At 42.7% G+C, this 20762-nt stretch overlaps 1 protein-coding gene across 1 annotated transcript in view; it reads left to right on the forward strand.

The window, feature by feature from the left end:
- Positions 1-20762, forward strand: part of LOC308252651 (phospholipid-transporting ATPase ABCA3-like) — a gene marked incomplete at both ends in the record, with an annotated part of 346909 nt that overhangs the window by 295508 nt on the left and 30639 nt on the right. The window contains 2 exon segments of the mRNA XM_080677416.1: positions 10983-11108; positions 11308-11502. Coding sequence (XP_080533542.1) covers positions 10983-11108; positions 11308-11502 — 321 coding nt within the window.

Raw genomic sequence — 20762 nt, forward strand, 5'->3', positions numbered from 1 at the left:
CTCTGTGCTCAGCTTGGATTGGTGGAGTCTCAGTCTTGGCTTCCAGTCAGCCTTGCCGTTGCGCGCACGTGCGCGCCCGCAGACCTCTGCCTTCCCCGACTCCCGAGTCTCCACCCGAGAGTCCAGACTCCCCCCACAAGAGCTTGGGTCCCCAGGGGCTCGCCTGGAACTGGGGTTCAGTGCAGTCAGAACTGGGGCCCAGTGCAGTCAGGAGCCTCCAACTCCCTTCCACCAGGGAAAGCCTGTGGCAACCTCCACAGCCTTTGTGCGCACTGGCACGCGCGCGCCTTCAGTCCTCTGCTTTCATTGGCTCCCGAGTCTCCGTCCAAGAGTGCAGACTCCCCCCCGTAAGAGCATGGGTCCCCAGGGGCTAGCCTGGAACTGGGGTTCAGTGCAGTCAGAACTGGGGTTCAGTGCGGTCGGGGGCTTCCTTCCCCCTTCTGCCAGAGAAAGTCAGCCAGGCTTTCAGCCGCCCTTCCTCTCTGCGCGCACAAAGACCCTTTGCCGTACCTCCAATTCTCTGTGAGCTTTTCTCTTTCCTTCTAGTTGTAGAATTTTCACTCAGCCAGCTTTCTTGTGGTTCTGGATGGTGTCCGTTCTGTTTTTTAGTTGTAGTTTTGAAATTGTTGTGCGAGGCAGCAGTTTAGGTGCTTACCTATGCCGCCATCTTGGTTTCTCCCACATATATTATTTTAATTTTCTTTGTATTTTCTTATTAACTTTGTTAGGGTGATACTGATTAATACAATTATACAAGTTTGGGGTATACAATTGTACAATACATCATCTGTACTAGTATAGTGCATCATGTGTTCATCACCCCAAGCCAAGTCTCCTTCCAGCACCATTTATCCCCTTTGCCCTCTTCCACCTCCCCCCTACCCCCTTCCCTATGGTAATCACCATACTTTGTCTGTGTCAATAATTTTTTTTCTTTGCTTAATCTCTTCATCACTTTTTTATCTACTTGTCTATTGATGGGCACTTGCTTGCTTTTATATCTTTGCTATAAATAATGCTGAAATCAACATGGGGTGCATATATTCTTTCAAATTAGTGTTTTGGGATTTTTCAAATATATACCAAGGAGTGGAATTGCTGGGTCATAGACAGTTCCATTTTTAAGAACTTCCACACTTTTTTCCCACGGTGTTACACCTATTTGAATTCCCACCAACACTGCACTACGGTTCTCTTTTTTCTACATCATCATTAACACTTACTTGTTTGTGGATTTCTTGGTGATAACAATTCTCATAGGTGTGAGGTGATATTTCATTGTGGTTTAATTTACATTTTTCTGATGGTTAGTGATGCTGAGCAAATTTTGATATGTCTATTGACCATCTCTACGTTCTCCTTGGAGAATTATCTATTCAGGTTTTCTGCCTACAATTTAACTGGGTTGTTTGTTGAGTGTGTGCATGTATGCGTGCGTGTGTGTGTGTGTTGAGTTGTATAAGTCATTAAATATTTTGTATTACTCCCTTATTGAATCTATCATTGGTGAATATGCTCTCTCATACAATCTTTATCTTTTTGTTGCTGATGGTTTCCCTTCCTGTGCAAAAAATTTTAGTTTAATGTAGTCCCATTTATTTATTTTTTGTTACCCTTGCTCGAAGAGATATATCAGAAAAAAATATTGCTAAGAGAAATGTCCAAGATTTTACTGCCTATGTTTTTTCTAGCAGTGTTATGGTTTCAGGTCTTACATTTAAGTTATTAATCCATTTTGAGTTTATTATTGTATATGGTATGAGAAGATGGTCTAGATTCATCTTTTTTGCATATATTTGTCCAGTTTTTCAAGACCATTTATTAGATAGACTGTCTTTACCAAATTGAATGTTCTTGATTTCTTTGTCAAATATTAATTGACCATATAGTTTCTATCTAGTTCCATTAATCTATGTGTCTATTTTTATGCCGGTACCACGCTGTTCTGATTATTATAGCCTTGTAGTATAGGTTGATATCAGGTAGTGTGATACCACTTTATTCTTTTTCAAGATTGCTGCTGTCAGTATTTGAAAAATTTTGTGTTTGCATACAAATTTTTGGATTATTTTTTCTAATTCTGTGAAAAATATCATTGGTATTTTGATAGGAATTGCATTTTTATCCAATCATCCATCAACAGACACTTAGATTGTTTCCATATCTTGACTATTGTTAACAATAGTGCAGTGGACATAGGGGAACATATATCTTTACAAATAAGTGTTTTCACATTTTGGGCGTAAATACCCAGAAGAGGAATTTCTGGATAATATGGTAGTTCTATTAAATTTCTGAGAAACTTCAATACTATTTTTCATAGTGGCTGCATTAATTTATATTTCCAACAGTATACAAGTTTTTTCTTTTTTGCATATCCTCAACAATACTTATTTCTTGTCTTTTTTACAATAGCCATTCTGAAAGTATGAGGCAATATCTCATTGTGATTTTGATTTGCATTTCACTAAGGATTAGTGATGTTGAGCATCTTTCAGTTTTTTAAATCTTTATTGTTGAAAGAATTACATATGTCCCCATTCCCCCCCCCCACACACACACACACACACTGGCTCCTTATGGCCCACCCCAGTCCTTGCACAACCACGCCCTTAACATGTTAAGCACCTAGTCAGTCACCAGTGACTGACACTATACTTTCAGTCTGGAAAACAAAACAGGCTGGACGCTTAATGTGTTAAGCATTAATCCCTAGGAACACCATATAGGCCTCAGTTGTGTTTCAGCTCCAGGCCCTGAAAAGCAGCAAAACCAGACAAGTGATGCCATGACTGACATCAGGACCAGCTGCATTGATAATGATCCCCTGCCCTGGCATTGACCAATAAGTGGAGGTCATGACCTTGAAAGGACACACCTGGAAAGCTGATGAATATTCTATGGAGATCCTTACCCCTAAAATTCTCAACCTTAAAAGTCCTTAGGACTGAGGACCCAGTTCCATCTCTCTCCCAGAATCATGCCTTTGCCTTTCCCCTCACCCTCTTCTTCCTCATAGGTGTGTTACCTTTAGCTTTTTCTCTCCTAAGCTCCAAGAGCCCTTCTTTTGCTTCTGTTTCCAGAGCCCATTTCTTCTACAGCTCACTTCTACTACCTATGTGACTTTGTAAATAAACTTTCTCTTCTAGTTTGAGTCTTGGCTCTGAATTCTTTCTTTGCCAGAAATCAAGTACAAGGTTGATAAAACAAGGTCCAATCACTGGTAACATTCTGGTGTTGTTTCACTGTGAACAGTACACCTATCTGTTAGGGTCGCCGAAGGAGGAATGCATGAGGCCAAACGTAGTAAGGGATTATAAATTTATTAGGTCATTTGGAAAACCAGATGGTCTGAGCCCCCAAATGGCACCAGCACCCAGGGGCAGAGAGTCATAGATTTTAAAGGATTCTAGGTGGGCTTTTTCTGGGCTGAGAATTCTCTGTGCAGGTCCAGATCCTGGAAGGTCCAGAAGGGAAAGATAATGGTCTTAGCAATGGAATGTGGTCTTAGAAAGTGGGATATGGTCTAAGCCAGTGGTCAGCAAACCGCGGCTCACGAGCCACACGTGGCTCTTTGGCCCCTTGAATGTGGCTTTTCCACAAAATACCACGTGCGGGCACACACGTACAGTGCGATTGAAACTTCGTGACACATGCGCAGGAGTCAGTTTTCGGCTCTCAAAATAAATTTCAATCGTTGTACTGTTGATATTTGGCTCTGTTGACTAAGTTTGCTGACCACTGGTCTAAGCGAAAGGGAATGTCCATTGTGAAGTGGCCTAAAGGTCAGTTCCCAGGGGAGGGGTATCAATTCAATTATTTGATCAGACTTAACATTCCAGCCTTTTTGTTTTATGGAATAAGGATGGAGGCCATACCTTCCATAGTTACTTCTTGCTGAGAGGGGGCATCGAGATCAAAGCGGGATAGACTTTGTAGTCGGCTGGAACACTGTATAGATTCCTCCTGGTTGGAGTGAGGGGTTGCAGCAGCATGGTTTCCCCGAGAGACTGGTTGGTGAAGGCTCAAAAGCAGTCCTGAAGGGAAGATAAAAAATTGGGCAGAATACATGGGCCAAAAATAGGAATGTTAATAGTCCTATGAAGGGAAGTAGCCAGGTATACTAATTTATATTCTTCAGCCAGTAGTCCCATGAATTTGATTGACATTCTCTAATCTTTGTGGCCCTTTCTGTTAATTTTTGGGCGGCATCCCTAACAGCTTCTAGTGAGTCTATCTGATCCTGAAGTTGAACTAAATTTTTGGCAATGCATCTAGGCTTTCTTGTAGGTCCTGAGACAGGATTTCAGAATATGATAGAGCAGTGGTTAGGCCCCCTATGCCAGTTACAACCCCTGCTCTGATGCAGAGGGTTATGAGGACAGGGATTATCTGGACTGACCTTTGTGTCAGATATGGTGGATTTGGGGGAAAGGTAAAGATTGATTATTGGTGGCTACATCTACATTGAATGAGAGGTAGATGAAAGTACAGGTTCCTATCCAGCTGGTCGGGAGGCAGATGTGTGTGTTTTCCCCAGAGAAGAAGAAAAATCCCTGATCATGGAGACAAGCTGAAAGGAGTAGAGAGAAAAGGTGACTAAAGGGTATAAGGTTTCTCTTCCTGGTTCTGCACTGCAAACCAAGAGTGTAGTTACCATGGCTCTACTGGTAAGGGGTGACAGATGAGTGCTTGAGATTCTATTGCAGTGAAAGTGGGTAGGAATGCTAGAATGGGCTGTTACCCAAGGGAAAAGTGTAAAGGAAGGAAAGAAGCAGTTGGAACTTTGGGTCTAGATGGTTATATAAATAAAGCAGACCAGCTGTAGGAAATAACCACTGGCTTCTGGGAAGACCTGGTTGCCAACCCGTTGGGACCAATGGCCATTCAATAGTTCAGGATTGACTGTGGAGTTGCAAGCTGATGATGGGAGGTGGCCTATTGCTATATTGCCCTGTGAACTTGTAAAACATAAAGGGGTGTGGGCGATTAGTGGGGTATGTAAAGTGACCTGCAGGGAGGAAGTAACTACCTTAGTAAGAGATAGAATATACATATGTAAGAAACAAAGGGAGGCTTGATGCCTGGGCTTTAGGGTAATTACCTAGAAGGGTGTTTGACTTTTTGAGAAATATACTTCCCTTTTCCTTTTTATAAGCTAGAGTGATTTTTGCCTGATTCCATCTCTTGATTGGTATAGGGATGGTGGTATATGCTGAAGAGAAGAGGAAAAAGCAGAGCCAGAAATTCCTGGCTAAGACTGAATTGGTCTGGCTTAGGATGGAATGGGTAAGGTTACATGTTCATTCGAGATGAGTGGAGTTGAGAAAGTTTTCTATGGAAGTAGGAGTGGAGGGTTGAAATAGGATGAGAAGGAGAGCTAATCCCCTCTTCCAAGGTCAGAATTGTCCCAAGGGAGGGAAAAGGTATGTTTGGGATCTAGAAGGAAGGAAATCTCTTTCCATGGGTAATCAAAGTCCCCCTGAAGTAGAGTGTCCCATAGAAAGACGAGAATCCTGCTGCAAAGGGAGCAGGACCTAAGACCTAGAGGATTTGTATTGGGAAAGGAGGTGGCCTTTCAGGGAAGTCAGGATTATTAGGCTCAGTACATAGAAGGCACATGCAGGGGTGTTCACTAATTCATCCTCTTCTGGGATGCGGGTAAGGTAGAGTCTGGTGGGCCTGAACTGATGACTGTAATACTTAGGGGACTCCCGCTCATGGAATGAGGTGTCCCAGGGATGGGTTTTAATCTGGAAATGATCTGATGGATGGATTTCCTTTAGGAGGACCCAGTCCCCTGACTGTTGAGGAGTAGGGGAGGATCTGATCAGCATGTTCTCTCAGTAATTGTGGGATGAGATTTAAAATGGGGACATAGTCTCCTAGAGGGGTCCCTATGGAAGAGAAGTTTTCTAATAAGAAGGGTCTTCCATACATGAGTTCAAAGGGTCCCAGAAAATTTGGGAGGACAGAATGAGTGGCCCCAGTGTCAATTTAAAAAGATGATCAGCTTACCTGCCACCACAATCATTACCCAAGGCTCTGTCCTGGTGATATAAGTCTGTGGGGCCTTGTAAGGGCCTGGGCAACTTCAGTCTCCAGTGGCCGGACCCAGGGGGTCTTGGAGCCTCAAACTGGACCCAAAGGGCTGCCTTGCTGGATTGGCTGAGGTCTTACCTGAAGGGGTCAGACTGCAGTCTGATATCCAGTGACCTTCCCTTCCGCACCTTGGGAAGGGCCCAGGTCGGGGTCTCAGGTTTGGGCAGGACTTGGCCCAGTGTCCTTCCTTGTTGCATTTGAAGCATGGGCCTGGAGGAGGCTTAGCCCCTGAATTATCTTTGTTTGGGGGACTGGCAGTTCATTTGGGGTTTGTGAGAATGGTGGCTAGGAGCTGAAAAAAGGCCGCCTTCTGGGCCTTAGTCTTGGCCTGATCTCACCTCTGTTTTTGGATCTACTCATTTCTATTATTAAAGATCTTTAAAGACCAGATTAAGGAGGTCTTTTTGAAGGGTTTGTGAACCTGTGTCTATTTCTTGAAGTTTGTGGCATATGACAGGGCTGATCTATACTAATAAAAGCCTAGGTGGTCCTCACACCCTTGCATGCAATGTCATCACAAGATGGCTGCCACAAGATGGCCACATGTACAGCAGAGGCAGGGCCCAGGAGCTGCTCCACACGGTGAGTCCTGGGGGTCCCACAGTCCGCGCGGTGCAGAGGAAGCTGGTCCCAGCATCTCCACTGCCTGTGCAGAGGAGGCGGGTCATGGCAGGGGAGGGCAGTTGGGGGCGATCAGGCCATCAGGGGGTCAGTTAGGCATCAATCAGGCTGGCAGGGGAGCAGTTAGGGGGCAATCAGGCTGTCAGGTAGAAGCAGTTAGGGGCAATCAGGCAGGCAGGCAGGCAAGTGGTTAGAAACCAGCGGTACCGGATTGTAAGAGGGATGTCCAAGTGCCGGTTTAGAGACTGGGCCTAAACCGGCAGTTGGACATCCCCCAAGGGGTCCCAGATTGGAGATGGTGCAGGCCAGGCTGAGGGACACCACCCCCCGGTACATGAATTTTGTGCACCAGGCCTCTAGTTGGGATATAAAATGGGTGTTCATAAAAAGGGTTCCCTCTGGGGAGGTCAGCTCTAAGGTGGTAAATTTCTGTAAGGCCTCTATGAGGCAGAAGAGGAATAGAGCTGGGTTTTCATCAGGGCCCTGGGTGATTTTATTTAGTTTGTCATAGTTGAGCACCTTATGGACAGCCTTTTTGAGCCCAGCAATGATACAGGTGATTATATGGCTACTAGAGGCCCGGTGCACGAAATTCGTGCTTGGGGGGTGTGTGTCCCTCAGCCTAGCCTGCACCGTCTCCAATCTGGGACCCCTCGAGGGATGCCCAACTGCCTGTTTAGGCCTGATACTGCTAAACGGGCAGTCGGACATCCCTCTCACAATCCAGGACTGCTGGCTCCCAACTGCTCGCCTGCCTGACTGCCTGATTGCCCCTAACTGCTTCTGCCTGCCAGCCTGATCACCCCCTAACCACTCCCCTGCCAGCCTGTTTGACACCTAACTTCCCTCCCCTGGTGGCCCAGTCACCCCTAATTGCCCTCCCTTGCCAGCCTCGTTGCCCTTAACTGCCCTCCCCTGCAGGCTTGGTCCCCCCCAACTCTCCTTCCCTGCAGGCCTTGTCCCTCATAACTGCCCTCCCCTGCAGGCTGGTCCCCCCCGCCCAACTGCCCTCCCTTGAAGGCCTGGTCGCTCCCAACTGCCTTCTCCTGCAGGCCTGGTTGCCCCTAACTGCCCTCCCCTGCAGGCCTTGTCCCTCATAACTGCCCTCCCCTGCAGGCTGGTCCCCCCCACCCAACTTCCCTCCCTTGCAGGCCTGGTTGCTCCCAACTGCCTTCTCCTGCAGGCCTGGTCTCCCCTAACTGCCCTCCCCTGCAGGCCTGGTCCCTCCCAACTGCCCTCCCCTGCAGGCCTGGGTCTCCCCCAACTGCCCTCCTCTGCCGGCCCAGTCACCTGTAATTGCCCTCCCCTGCAGGCCTGATTGCCCCCAACTGCCCTCCCTTGCAGGCCTGGTCCCTCCCAACTGCCCTCCCCTGCTGGCCATCTTGTGGTGGCCATCTTGTGTCCACATGAGGGTGGCCATCTTTGACCACATGGGGGTGGCCATCTTGTGTGTTGGAGTGACAGTAAATTTGCATATTACCCTTTTATTAGATAGGATAGAGCTGGTGCTCTGGAGAATTAACCTGATAGTCCCATCTCTGGTCAGTTTAGGGAACCACATCAGTACCAAACAGGATTTGCTGATGTGTCCTGTCCATGGATGGCATGGGCATGGTTCTGAACTGCTAGCCAAATATGATCCTTCTCCTCTGGGTTTAGAGAGGAGGGCAGGATGACATAGATGTCGTGCCAGGTAGGTCATAGAACTGGGTCAGGAGCTCAAATTCCTTGGTAAATGTGGTTGGGTCTTGTGGAAAAAGACCTGAGATGGCTCTCAATCTGTGTGAGGTCAGACATGGAAAATGGGATGTGTACCCATACAATGGGATGTGTACACTCAGTTCCTGCTACCTCTCTCGTGATAGAGTGGGTGCAGGAATAGAAGTGGCTGTTGAGGAGGGTGGTCTTTGGATGGTCTGAGAGTGAGTGTTAGATGGGGAAAAGGCTGTGTTGAAGCTCAAGTTCTCCAGATTTGCGCTCTCAGAAGCTGGAAAAGAAGGTGGTTGCTGGTTAAGAGGGTATGGGTTTTGGGAATCTACTGCAGGTGGGGGTGGGGGTGGGGGTGGATAAGGGGGTGGAGGTTGGTGGGTCAAAAGTAGATTCAGAATCAGAAGTGTTAGGGTATGAGGTTTTGTGTGAAGGAGAAGGATCTGATGGGTAGAGAAGGACTGACAGAGAGAGGGTCTGGACTTAATGGTGAAAAGAGCCTGGATGCAGGGAATCACTGACCAATTTCCATTGTGGTGACAGCAGTTATCTAAATAATGCAATGTGTTAAAATTGAAAGTGCTGTTTTCAAGCCATTAAGACTTATTATCTTTTTTATATTGTAACCAAACAGTGTTACAAAAGAAAATGAAGTGGTTGGGCATGATCTCCCCCATAAGTGTGCAGAGGGAATGTGGCGTGGCCCATGAGAGAGGAAGGGTGACAAGCCACAAATCCAAAGGTGGCTGTTTAGGGCAGGAATCCCAACTGCTAAACCAATCACCATGAGAAATGAGGGGTGACCCTCCAGACTGCATGCCCCCAATCCAGAAGGACACAAAGCCAATGGCTGAGTGGTAGGACTTTCAAGATGTGAGGATTTTTAAGAAGTCAGTGAGAGTGAGTGAGCAGAAGACTCAAGACAAGGAAAATTGTGGAACGTCACTCACCTAGAGAAGATTGTCAGTGTGGAATAGAGGGTCAGCAATGAAGAAGGAGAGATTTCCAATCTGCTGTCCTCCTTGGTTGGTTCGGGAGGGCCATTAAGGGAGAGAGGCCTAATGGAGGCCAGCAATAGAGTCACCTGAGTAGGATTCAGAGGTTAGCCCAGGAAGAGCTGCTACTGCCTACTGCTCTCCAAGTAGCAAACTCAGGGTGGCTGAAGCCAGAGTGATGGATGGCTCCCTGTGCTGCGCCAGCACAGCCAAGGGTGAACCTGAGGAGGGGTGGTGAAGGATTGAAGAAAAGACAGACAAGAGAATACAGCTGGGGCTCGGTGGATCTTCCGTGCCTGGAGGAGGACACAAAAGACCCAGCCTGCAAGCTGATGCTTTATTTTATAGTCTGATTAAAACAAGGCTAGATTAACATGTATACAAATGTTCTTGTTTTGGCAACACTTGCTGCACCTCCCACAGACCCTTAGCTACTTAGGAAGGAAGTAGGGAGGGCTACAAGGTCAGGCTTAATTATGCTAGGAGAGCTCTGCCCTCCAGGCTGGAACTTATTTGTGGCCCTGCCCCAGGTCAGCCTGAGGATTGACCCTAGAGCCACTCCCTACAGCTCCCCTTCCTCATGGAGCCTCCCCTTCCTCATGGAGCCCTCCCAGGTTTGGGCACCAAATGTTAGGCTGGTCAAAGGAGGAATGCATGAGGCAAAATGTATTAAGGGATTATGAATTTATTAGATCATCTGTATACTAGATGGGCTGAGCCCCAAAATGGCATCAGCACCCAGTGACAGGGAGTCAGAGATTTTAAAGGACTCTAGGAGGGCTTTTTCTGGGTGGAGAATTCTCTGGGAGGGTCCAGATCCCTAGGAAGATCCAGAGGGGGAAGGATAATGATCTTAGCAAGTGGAATGTGGTCTAAGCCAAAGGGAATGTCCGTTGTGAAGTGGCCTAAAGGTCAGTTCTCAGGGGAAGGGGGATCGATTCAATTATTTAATCAGACCTAACAGTTATTTGGCAATATATATCTTGAAAATATAGAGCATAGGGATCCAGTGAAAAGTCTAGAAATATAGAGAATAGGGGGCTTAAGAAAAGTCTAGTTAAGTCTTGCTGATTTTTTTTAGCTCCCACTGTTTCTTTTTGGCAAAATTTATTTATTATTAAAAATTTATGACTGTATTTTTTTAGAGTTATTTTATCTTCTTGAGGTAACTTCCTTCATAAGGATCTGAGTGATAAAAACAAAACAAACAACAATAAAACCACACCCATTTACCTGAATATTTTAAATTCTGTCTTTTAAAGATTTAAATTACACAAATTAGCATGTTAATTCACACTCTTTCTAGTATATGAAATAACCTTTCCTTTTCCTCTGGGCCACCCCCCTCATTCTAGTGATGAACTATTTATTATTTAAAACTTAGTCAAGGTGTACATGAGATGCTGAGCTGATATCCAGAAATTTCTTGAATTGTCTCAAACCTTCAGTTTTGATATCTTTGAGATTATCTTCCAGTTTAGGTTTTATGAAGCCATTCAGTCTAGACCAGAGGTCTAAAGGGTATCCACTTCTGTAATTTTTGTCTTGAAAATATAGGGGAAAGTGTCCAAGGAATTATCTGGAGAATGTAAAGATGAAGATGTAGAAAATGAAAGAAAGAGGATCCTGGGGCAGCCGCAGGAGCTGCTGAATTCTTCAATACTTATTAAGGAGCTCATAAAGGTAACATCATCCACTGTCCAGCATAAGCTGGCTCATTGCTACCCCAGAGCATGCCATTGGTGTCTAGGATTCACTGTACTTCTTTGGGATCTGTGTATATTTCCCAGTGTAATGGAAGAATTTTTATTGTCTGAAGATAGTGGTCCATGGGGTTATTGTACTTGACCTACAAATATTCTTTACTATATTGCTTTTTTAGATATATTTTAAGTGTCCAGTCATTCTGGCTGTGAAAAATATCTCCATTACAATCCAAAAGGGGGAGTGCTTTGGATTGCTTGGACTCAATGGAGCTGGGAAAACTACTACCTTCCAAATTTTGATTGGAGAAGAGACTGCTACCTCTGGGCATGTGTTCATTGATGGCTTTAGCATCACTGACAATATCCAAAGGGTAAGACACTATTACTGTCTGAGATGTGAGGTGCATGATGAGTGGGGTACTGGTAACAGGCAGATAGCAGGAGAGAATAGATAGGAATCATGGTAGGAATTGATATGATTCTGTTGACACAGTAGATTCTGGAGAGATAGTGAAGCATCAAAAGCAAAATCTAAGACAAGAGTATGTTTGAAACTGTTAGCATAAAAAGTAAGTTCTGTCAATATCTAACATATGCCAGACAGGGTGCTGTAAGGAAGGAAAGACTGGCCTGAAGGGGAAGTGACCTGAAATTGAGTTGCAAACTGAAGCTTTGATTCCTCTTGGGGTGGAACAGGATGGCCTGACTGAGCAGTCCCAAATTGAAACAAGACAGCTGGCCTCTGTATCCCTGAAAAGCCAGTCATTAGCTGTACATGCTACATAAGAAAGAGGACATAACCTTGAAAAGAAACTAAGTAGGGAAAACATTCAAGAAGGAGGAAATGGTCAAAGATGTCAAGTTCAAGGAAGTCTCAGCAAGGTAAAGCCCGAATAAGGTCCATTGGCTTTAGTAACTAGAACTGCACTGAGGAACCTGGCAAGAGCTATTGCACTAGGGCTGCACTAAGGTGGTGATGGGAGCCTGGATGGTGCATTCTTTCCTCTCCAGTTCATTGAACACTGCCATCATAACATCAGAAGACAGTGTTAGGAGAGCCTGCATACTATAGGACAAACATGTCAAAGTCAAAGGCTAACATGAGCCAAATAAACAAGGTGTAAGTGTATGTGGGCTGCAAAAAAACAAAAGCTTCAATTTTCATAGAAACATAGGTTTATTTTGATAAAGACATGCTGAATACAAAGGGCTGAAATAAATGAGTAATCGTTAACATAAAATAAAGGAACATTTTAATAAAAATTAATATTTTTCTTGAACATTAACTTACCAGACACTGAATAACTGCCCAAATAATAAGCGTAATGGAAATAAACCTATTTTTCTTGTTCTCCAAAAGCAAAATATTTCCTGCTGCGCACACCAAACAAGTCAGTACAAGACTAATGACATGGCAATCAGCTGCTAAAATATTCACTGCTAGTATTAGTGGAGAGAAATGGTGCACCTGTGCATAAGGCATGTAAGGGAAATGAGTGCAACATGATTGTAGTAATCAGTCATTAGTGAACATTGTAGTTCGTTATCAATAATTATGTATAACAGGATATTGTAAAAATTAAGTTACAAAATTTTTATTGAAACATTTCTTACATACCATTATATTGGCTGGGCTGCAAAATTATTTATTGTGGGCCACATGCGGCCTGCGGGATAGGATAAACAGTAGTCTGGCAACAAAAGTGAAGCTAAGAATTTGGATTATAGTTTGAAGAAAGTTATCTGTGAGACAAAGGGAAGACTTAGAATTTATTCAGAGTTGTGAGAATGAGACAGGGGTTATTTTATACATTGAGCCATTTGATCACTAGACTGGAAGAAGTTGAGGGACTAGAGGAAGGGTGATAGATGATGAAAAAAGGTGAGTGGGTCCTGTCAGGTGGTTCTTAGGATAGAAAGGTGAGTGGGGCTCATCCTAAGTATCCCCATCCATACCACTTATCAAGTCCCCTGGGGGGACATAGGTTTGTGAGGAATGACAAAAAAATCAAATGAAGATGGTGCCAAAAAAAAAGGTAACTTGGCAACTAAAGAGATAGTCCATATAAAGTGTCAAATTTAAAAAGAGATGATGCAGACAAGTAGGAGCCTTTTGAAATGGCGCATACAGTGAGTCTGAGAGAGCTTTTCAATCTTCAAGGAATCTCTCCAAATTGGCACATCTGAAACATGACAGATGATCTTTTCATTTCCTTGGACTTTAATAATGTTTCTAACATTGTCCATTTTATTGTGGTAAATTACGTAACGGGAAATTTACCCATTTTAAACATTTCTGAATGGGCAATTCCTTGGCATTCAGGACATGCACATTATTGTGCAAACTTCACCACTATCCATCTCCAGAACTTCTGCATTTTTTCAAAATGAATGTCTACCAGTTAAATAGTAACTCCTCATCCCCCTCAATCCCCTGGTATCTGAAAGATCAGACAGAGGCTGAAAACCAGGACTACAGGCTTTATTAGAGGAGAAGGACCTGCCGGGCTGTCTCGCAAGGGGAGAACAGCAACATGTGCAGAGGTGAACGTGCCTTTTGAGGGGAGGAATGGAAAGGAATGGGGGCTTAGTGTACTCGGCAAGCGCTGATTGGTGGCTTAATGTATGGTCATATAGGAATAAGGGCTTAGGGTATTTGGCAGGTGCTGATTGGTGGTTCAATGTATAGTCCATATAAGGTGCCTGGTTAGGTACTCAGGTATGTCCAGGCCACAGGTTACATCATACTCTGCCCACCAGTTGGGGGAAGGGAGGATCTATCAGTATCCACTATTCTACTTTCTGGTTTTATAAATTTGACTATTCTAAGTACCTCATATCAGTAGAGTGATATAATATTTGTTCTTTTATGTCTGATATTTTATCTAGTATAATTCCTTCAAGATTCACATATGTATCAGAATTTTGTACCATTTCAAGGCTGAATAATATTCCATTATAAAAGGACCACACTTTGTCCATTAATCTATTGATAAACATTGGGGCTGTTTCCACCCCTTGGCTATTGTAAATAATGCTATTCTGAACATGAGTGTACAAATATCTTTCAATTATTTGGGATATATTTCTAAAAGTATATTTTAAGACTATAGGGTAATTAGTTTAATTTTCTGAGGAAAAGCCATCCACTATTTTAAAGTGGCTGCACCATTTTACATTCTCACCAGCAATTCACTAGAGTTCCAATTTCTCCACATCATCACAAACAGTTCTTTGTTTTTTTGTTTGCTTGTTTTTTATCGATAATACCCATCCTAATGGGTGTCAAGTGGTATGTCATTGTGGTTTGACTTGCATTTCTCTAATGATTTTGATGTTGAGCATCTTTACATGTGCTTATGGGCCTTTTGTATATCTTCTTTGAAGAACTTCCTACTCAATTCCTTAGTACATTTTAAATTTGGGTTGTTTGATTTTTATTGTTGGAAAAGTTCTTTATGTAATCTGGATAATTATCCCTTACCATATGTGTGATTTGCAAATATTTTCTTTCATTCTGTTGGTTGCCTTTCCAATATCCTTTGATGCACAAAATTTTTAAATTTTGATGAAATACAACTTATATACTTTTTTTTATTGCCTGTGCTTTTGGTTTCATATCCACAAATCATTACTAAATCCAATATCATGAGCTTCTCTTATGTTTTTTTTTCCCTACGAGTTTTATAGTTTTAGAACTTACTTTTAGGTTTTTAATCCATTTTAAGTTAATTATTATATAGTAGACGGTAAGGGTCAAAATTCAGTCTTTGCACCCTGGCTGGTGTGGCTCAGTTGATTGGGCATTGTGCAGTGCACTGAAAAGTTGCCAGCTTGATTCCTGGTCAGAGAATATGCCCTAGTTGTGGGCTCAATCCCTGGTAGGAGGCATGCACAAGGCAGTTGATTGATGTTTCACTCTCACATTAATGCTTTTCTCTGCTTCCCTCTCCCTTCCTCTCTCTCTCAAATATATCATTTTAGAAAATCTTTTTTTTTAATCAGTCTTTGCATATGAATATATAGGTGTCCCAGCACCATTTGTTGAAAAGACTGTTCTTTACCTCATGAGTGTCCTTGGCACCCTTGTTGAAAATCATTTGACCATTTTTGCAAAGGGTTGTTTCTGAGCTATCTTGTTTCATTGTTCTACATATCTGTCTTTATGCCAGTACTACGGTAGCTTTAAAGCAAGTTTTGAAATCAAGAAGTGAGTTCTCTAAATCTCTTCTTTTTTGAGATTGTTTTCACTCATAGGAATTCATTAGCATTCAGGACATGCACATTATTGAACTAGAGGAAGAAGTGATAGATGATGAGAAAAGGTGGGTCCTGTTGGGTGGTTCTTGGGATAGAAAGGTGTGTGGGGCTCATCCTAAGTATCCCCACATGAAATTTAAGGATGGGCTTTTCTATTGCTGCAAAAAAAAAATCATTAGGATTTTGCTACAGATTGCATTGAATCTGTAGATAATTTTTGGTAACTTTGACATCTTAATTTGAGTCTCTTAATCCATGAACATTGGATGTCTTTCCATTTATTTATGCCTTCTTTAAATGTTTTGTAGTTTTTAATGTACATGTATTTTGTTATTTTCTTTTAATTCTCACCCAAGGATATTTTTTTCCATTGATTTTTAGAGAGAGTGGAAGGAAGGGGGAGAGACAGAGACATTGATGTGAGAGATACACACCAATTGGTTGCCTCTTGCATGAAACCCCACTGGGGCCGGGGATCAAGCCTGCACCCAAGGCGTGCTTTTGACTAGAATTGAATCCAGGACCAATCAATTTGAGGGCTGATGCTCTATACACTGAGCCAAACCAGCCAAGGTTAGTGTACACGTATTTTGATTCCTTGGTTATTTGGAATATTTCTATTATGAAGTATTTTATTATTTTTGATGTTATTGTAGCTTTAATTATTATTGTTGTTTAATTTCCTCTTTGGATTATTCATTGTTAGTGTATAGAAATGTGACTGATTTTTGCATGTTGATTTTGTATTTAATAACTGGTAAATTTGTCTATTGTAACTGATTTTGTGTGTCTGTTGACTCTGGGGTTTCCTACATATGGGATCATATAATCTCTGAACAATGATAATTTTACTTGCTTTTAATTTGAATGTTTTTAATTTATTTTTCTTGAAAATGTCTCTGTATAGAATTTCAATCCTCTGTTCAATAGAAGTGGTGAAAGCATGCATCCTTGTTTTGCTCCTGATCTTTGAAGAAAAGCTTTCAGTCTTCCACCATTGAGTGTGGTGATAGCTGTGTATTTTTCTATATTTACTTTTTTATGATGAGGAAGTTTCCTTCTATTGCTAGTTGGTTGTGTGTTTTTATCATGGACACATATTAAACTTTGTCAAATGCTTTCTCTTCATCGATTAAGTTGATTATTCATTCTGTTAATGTGGAGTCTTAAAATTGACTGATTTTCATATGTTAAACCATCCTCACATTCGAGAAATAAATCCCACTTAGTCATTGTCTATAATCCTTTTAACAGGCTACTGATTATGTTTTGTAGTATTATGCCAGGGGGTATTGCATCATTATTCACAAATAATATAGGTCTGTTGTTTTCTTTTTATGGCTTTGGTTCTAGGGCATTGTTGGCATTGAAAAAAAAATGAATTAGAAAGTGTCCTTCCTTCTTAAAATTTTGGAACAATTTAAGAAAGATTGGTGTTAATTTGTAACTGGACAAACAATGGGTCCGTGCTGCCTGTCACTACTTGAGCCAATTAAGCAGAGACAGGGTTGAATCATTATGAGCATTTATTCCAATACTGCCAGCAGTACGGGAGAGCAGCAGGTCATCCACAAAAATCTACTCTGCCCCCCACCATAAGCCAGCTGTTTATATTGGCAGAAGTACAAAGGAAAGTAGGCAAAAGGGCAAATGGGCAGTTACAGATATGCAAAATGGCTGGGGTCTTCAAAGGGCTGAAGATTTCTGGCTCTAGTTTCTGCAACAAAGTTGTTAATCTTCCCATGTAATAGGCAACTCCTATTGGGGAGGGTGGGCTGCATCTCCAGGTGAGTTCCCAGGTACAGAGTGTGGCTGCCAGCCAGGTTAGAATGTGCCTTCTTTAATCAGAACAAAACCATCACCGTTAACAGATCAGGGTTAATATTTCTTACACTTCTAGCTGGTTCCCCAACATTCTATTTCTGCCCCTATCAAATTCTTCTTAAAGTGTTTGGTAGAATTCACCAGTGAAATCATCTTGTTCAGGACTTTTCTTTGTTGGGAGGTTTATGATTAGTGATTTGATTCCTGTTCTAGTTATCAGTCTATTCAGATTTTCTATTTTTTTAAATTCAGTCTCAGTATTTGTGTCTCTCGGAATTTTCCCATTTCATCTAGTTTATCCAATTTGCTGCTGTGCAGTTATTCATGGTAGTGCCTTATAATCTTTACACAGGGGTGGTGTCAGAGCCAGCAGCAAGAGCACCGCACAGCTCTGCTGGGCTGACTGGCTCTGAGTGGCTGAGTCCATGTATTCTTCTAAATCCTCCTTTTCGACTATGCCAGAGCTAGTCCCTCTCAAACCCTGCCCACTGTACAAACTGTTGGGAACTTAGTCCAAGTTCCTCCTTTATCCTCTGCTCCCTAGTCACAGGTGTTGGGTCTGAGCCCCTCTGCCTGGGGCTGGACCTCCTAGGATGCCAGGTCTTAGACGGAGAAGCCATGAGAGGCTCTGGGTGTATAAGGATGAGTCTTTATTGCAGAAGCCAGTGGCCATATTGCCATCAAACAGAACAGTCCTCACAGCACAGTCCATGCAGGCAGGCAGCCGGACTCCGGCTGGTGGACATAGATCTTTCCCATAAAGCAGCATCAGCCTCTGTACCCACAGCTATTATCTGAGCAGCCACACACTACCTCCTAGACTCACGGCTTCACGTTGTAATGTTATCTGAGCTCTCCGGCTCAGCAGCTTCTCCTGTCTCTCCTGCCCAGCTGCTCTCTCTAGCAGACTTCCTCACACACTCCATCCCAGCTGCTCTCTCTCCATACTGCAGCAGACTTCTTCTCACTCCCGCCTCAGCCAACTAGCTGGTCAGTAACCTACTTTTATGCCATTTAGACAAAGAAGGCTTTGTGCCAACAGTGACATCAATCATATTGGCTACGGAAGGGCACAGTGTGCCGTGTGTCCTTGCCCCCGCTCATGGTATCTTGGCCTGATTAGGATTCCCGGGCTCAGAGTCCTTGAACATTCCATTTAAGCTCATGCCCAGAGCAGCCTTTGGTCATCCTGTGCTTCCACCAGCCTTGACTATCCGGGGACCTGGCATGGTTCCCACACGTGGGCAAAAGTATGTTTATAGTTGTTTGCATGGAAAAATAATGTAATAATTAATAAATTACACAAGAATAAACTCTGTGTTTCACATACTCACAACTGTAAACTTACTTTTGCCCACCCCATATTTGTATAAAATCAGTAGTAATATTCACACTTTACTTCTGATTTTAGTGATTTGTGTCTTCCCTTGTTTTCTTAGTCAATGTAATAAAGGTTTGTTAACTCTGTGATCTTTTCCAAGTACTAACTTTTAGTTTCATTGATTTTCTCCAGTGTTATTTTAATCTCTATTTTACTTATTTACTTTATTCTAATCTTTATTATGTGTTTTGTCAACTGATGGTCATTGGCAGGAATTCAAGGCCATCAGGAATTCCCAGTTTGGGGTGTGATGAAGAAGGAAACTGTATTAGTGCAAAGCAGCTCAATTGTGATACAGCAGGGCGTGAAGACAGCAGGACTGTGAGGCAGCCCTGGGCCAGGCCTAAGGCCAGACAACTCTGTTCTGCTCCATGCTGGTCTACTCGGCACTGTGTTAGTTTGCTCCCCGGTGCTTTGGTCTGCTCTGCTCTGTGCCAGTTTGTTCTGGCCTGCACTGGTCTGCTTCGCTCTGCTCCAGTGAGACAACCTCAGTGTTTTAGCTCAGCCAGGGGGATGTAGTCTTCAGTCTTGAAAGGAAAGTACTCTCTTAGAGCCAGAGGGGAGCTGACTTCCTGGTCCCTGGTGGACTGAGAACTCTAAATCCTTGCAGTTGATTGATCCAAAAGGCACTGTCCTGATTGGCCAAAATAGGGCCACTCTGGTTGGTCAGAGCTGTGCAGGTCTGATTGGATGAGAGAAGCCTCCGTCCTATTGATTGAAATCAGATTCCTTCATAAGGGCTGCCTCAGATGCAGAAACACCATGCAGTGGGCAGTTTAGTGGAGAGGCAAGAAGTCCAGGGCAGGCTGCTCCCTGAAGTGTACTTAGTGTGAGATCCTCTGTGTAGAAATGGCTGCTGGGTTCTGTTTTTTAAAAATGAGCCCAGTTAGACACAAGAGCCCTTCTTAGTAGGTCTCTTCTTTCTCAGGGTTCACACCTTCTTTCTGCTAGATTTGAGTTTAGATTATTCTTTTTTGTACTTGTTAAAGATGTAAAGTTAGGTTATTGATTTGAGATTTTCCTTTAAAAATAGTTTTCTATTGAATTTTTTTAGAGAGAGGGAAAGGGAGAGAAACATCTATGTGAGAGCAAAACATCTATTAGTTGCCCCCCTCACCACCACCTCCCCGCCCACTCCCGCCCCACACACCCACCATGAGGGATTGAACCACAGCCCAGACATGTGCCCTGACTGAGAATTTCCTTTCTGTGCACAGATGACACTGAACCAACTAAGCCACACTGGCCAGGGCGAAATATTTCTTTTTCAATGTTAGCATTTATAGCGATAAAATGTTCCTCTTAGTACTGCTTTCAATGCATCCCATAACTTTTGGTGTGTTGTTTTATGTATTTTCTAATTTCCATTGTGATTTCTTCTTTAGCCCATTTGGTGCTGAAAAAAAGGTTATTTAATTTCCACATATTTGTAAATTTTCAAGTTTTCCTCATGTTATGATTTTCAACTTAATCCCAATGTGGTCATGAAGATGTTTTGTATATATTTTTAAATTATTAGACTTGATTTGTGGCGTACTATGTGGTCTCTCCCAGGAATACCTCATATGCACTTGTAAATTATGTGTATCCTGTTGTTGTTGGGTCAAGTATTCTGTATATGTCATTAGGTCCAATTGGGTTACAGTGTTGTTCAAATTCTCTATTCAAGACTCTAACTCCTATTATTCAGCTGTCTATTTCTCCCTTCAAATCTGTTACTGTTTACTTCATATACTTTGAAGCTCTGATGTTTGATGTACATGTGTATAACTGTTATATCTTCATGGTGAATTGGCCCTTTTATCAATTTATAATGTTGTATTTGTTTGGTTCTGGAATTTTTATTTATATTTTTCAATTAAAGTTTACAGTCAATATTATTTTGTATTAATTTCAGGTGAACACATAATGGTTAGACAATCATATACTTTACAAAGTGGTTTCCCCAATATTTCAAGTACCTACTTGGCACCATACATAGTTATTACAATATTATTTACTTCCTTATGCTATAATTTATATTCCTATGACTATTCTATAACTACCAATTTGTACTTCTTAATCCCTTCAACTTTTTCATCCAGATTCCCAATGCCCCTTCATTCTGGTGACCATCAATTTGTTGTTCTCTACATCAATGAGTCTGTTTCTATTTTGTTTGTTTAT

Source organism: Plecotus auritus (genome assembly GCF_963455305.1).
Source record: "Plecotus auritus genome assembly, chromosome: 7".
NCBI classification, from domain to species: Eukaryota; Metazoa; Chordata; class Mammalia; order Chiroptera; family Vespertilionidae; genus Plecotus; species Plecotus auritus.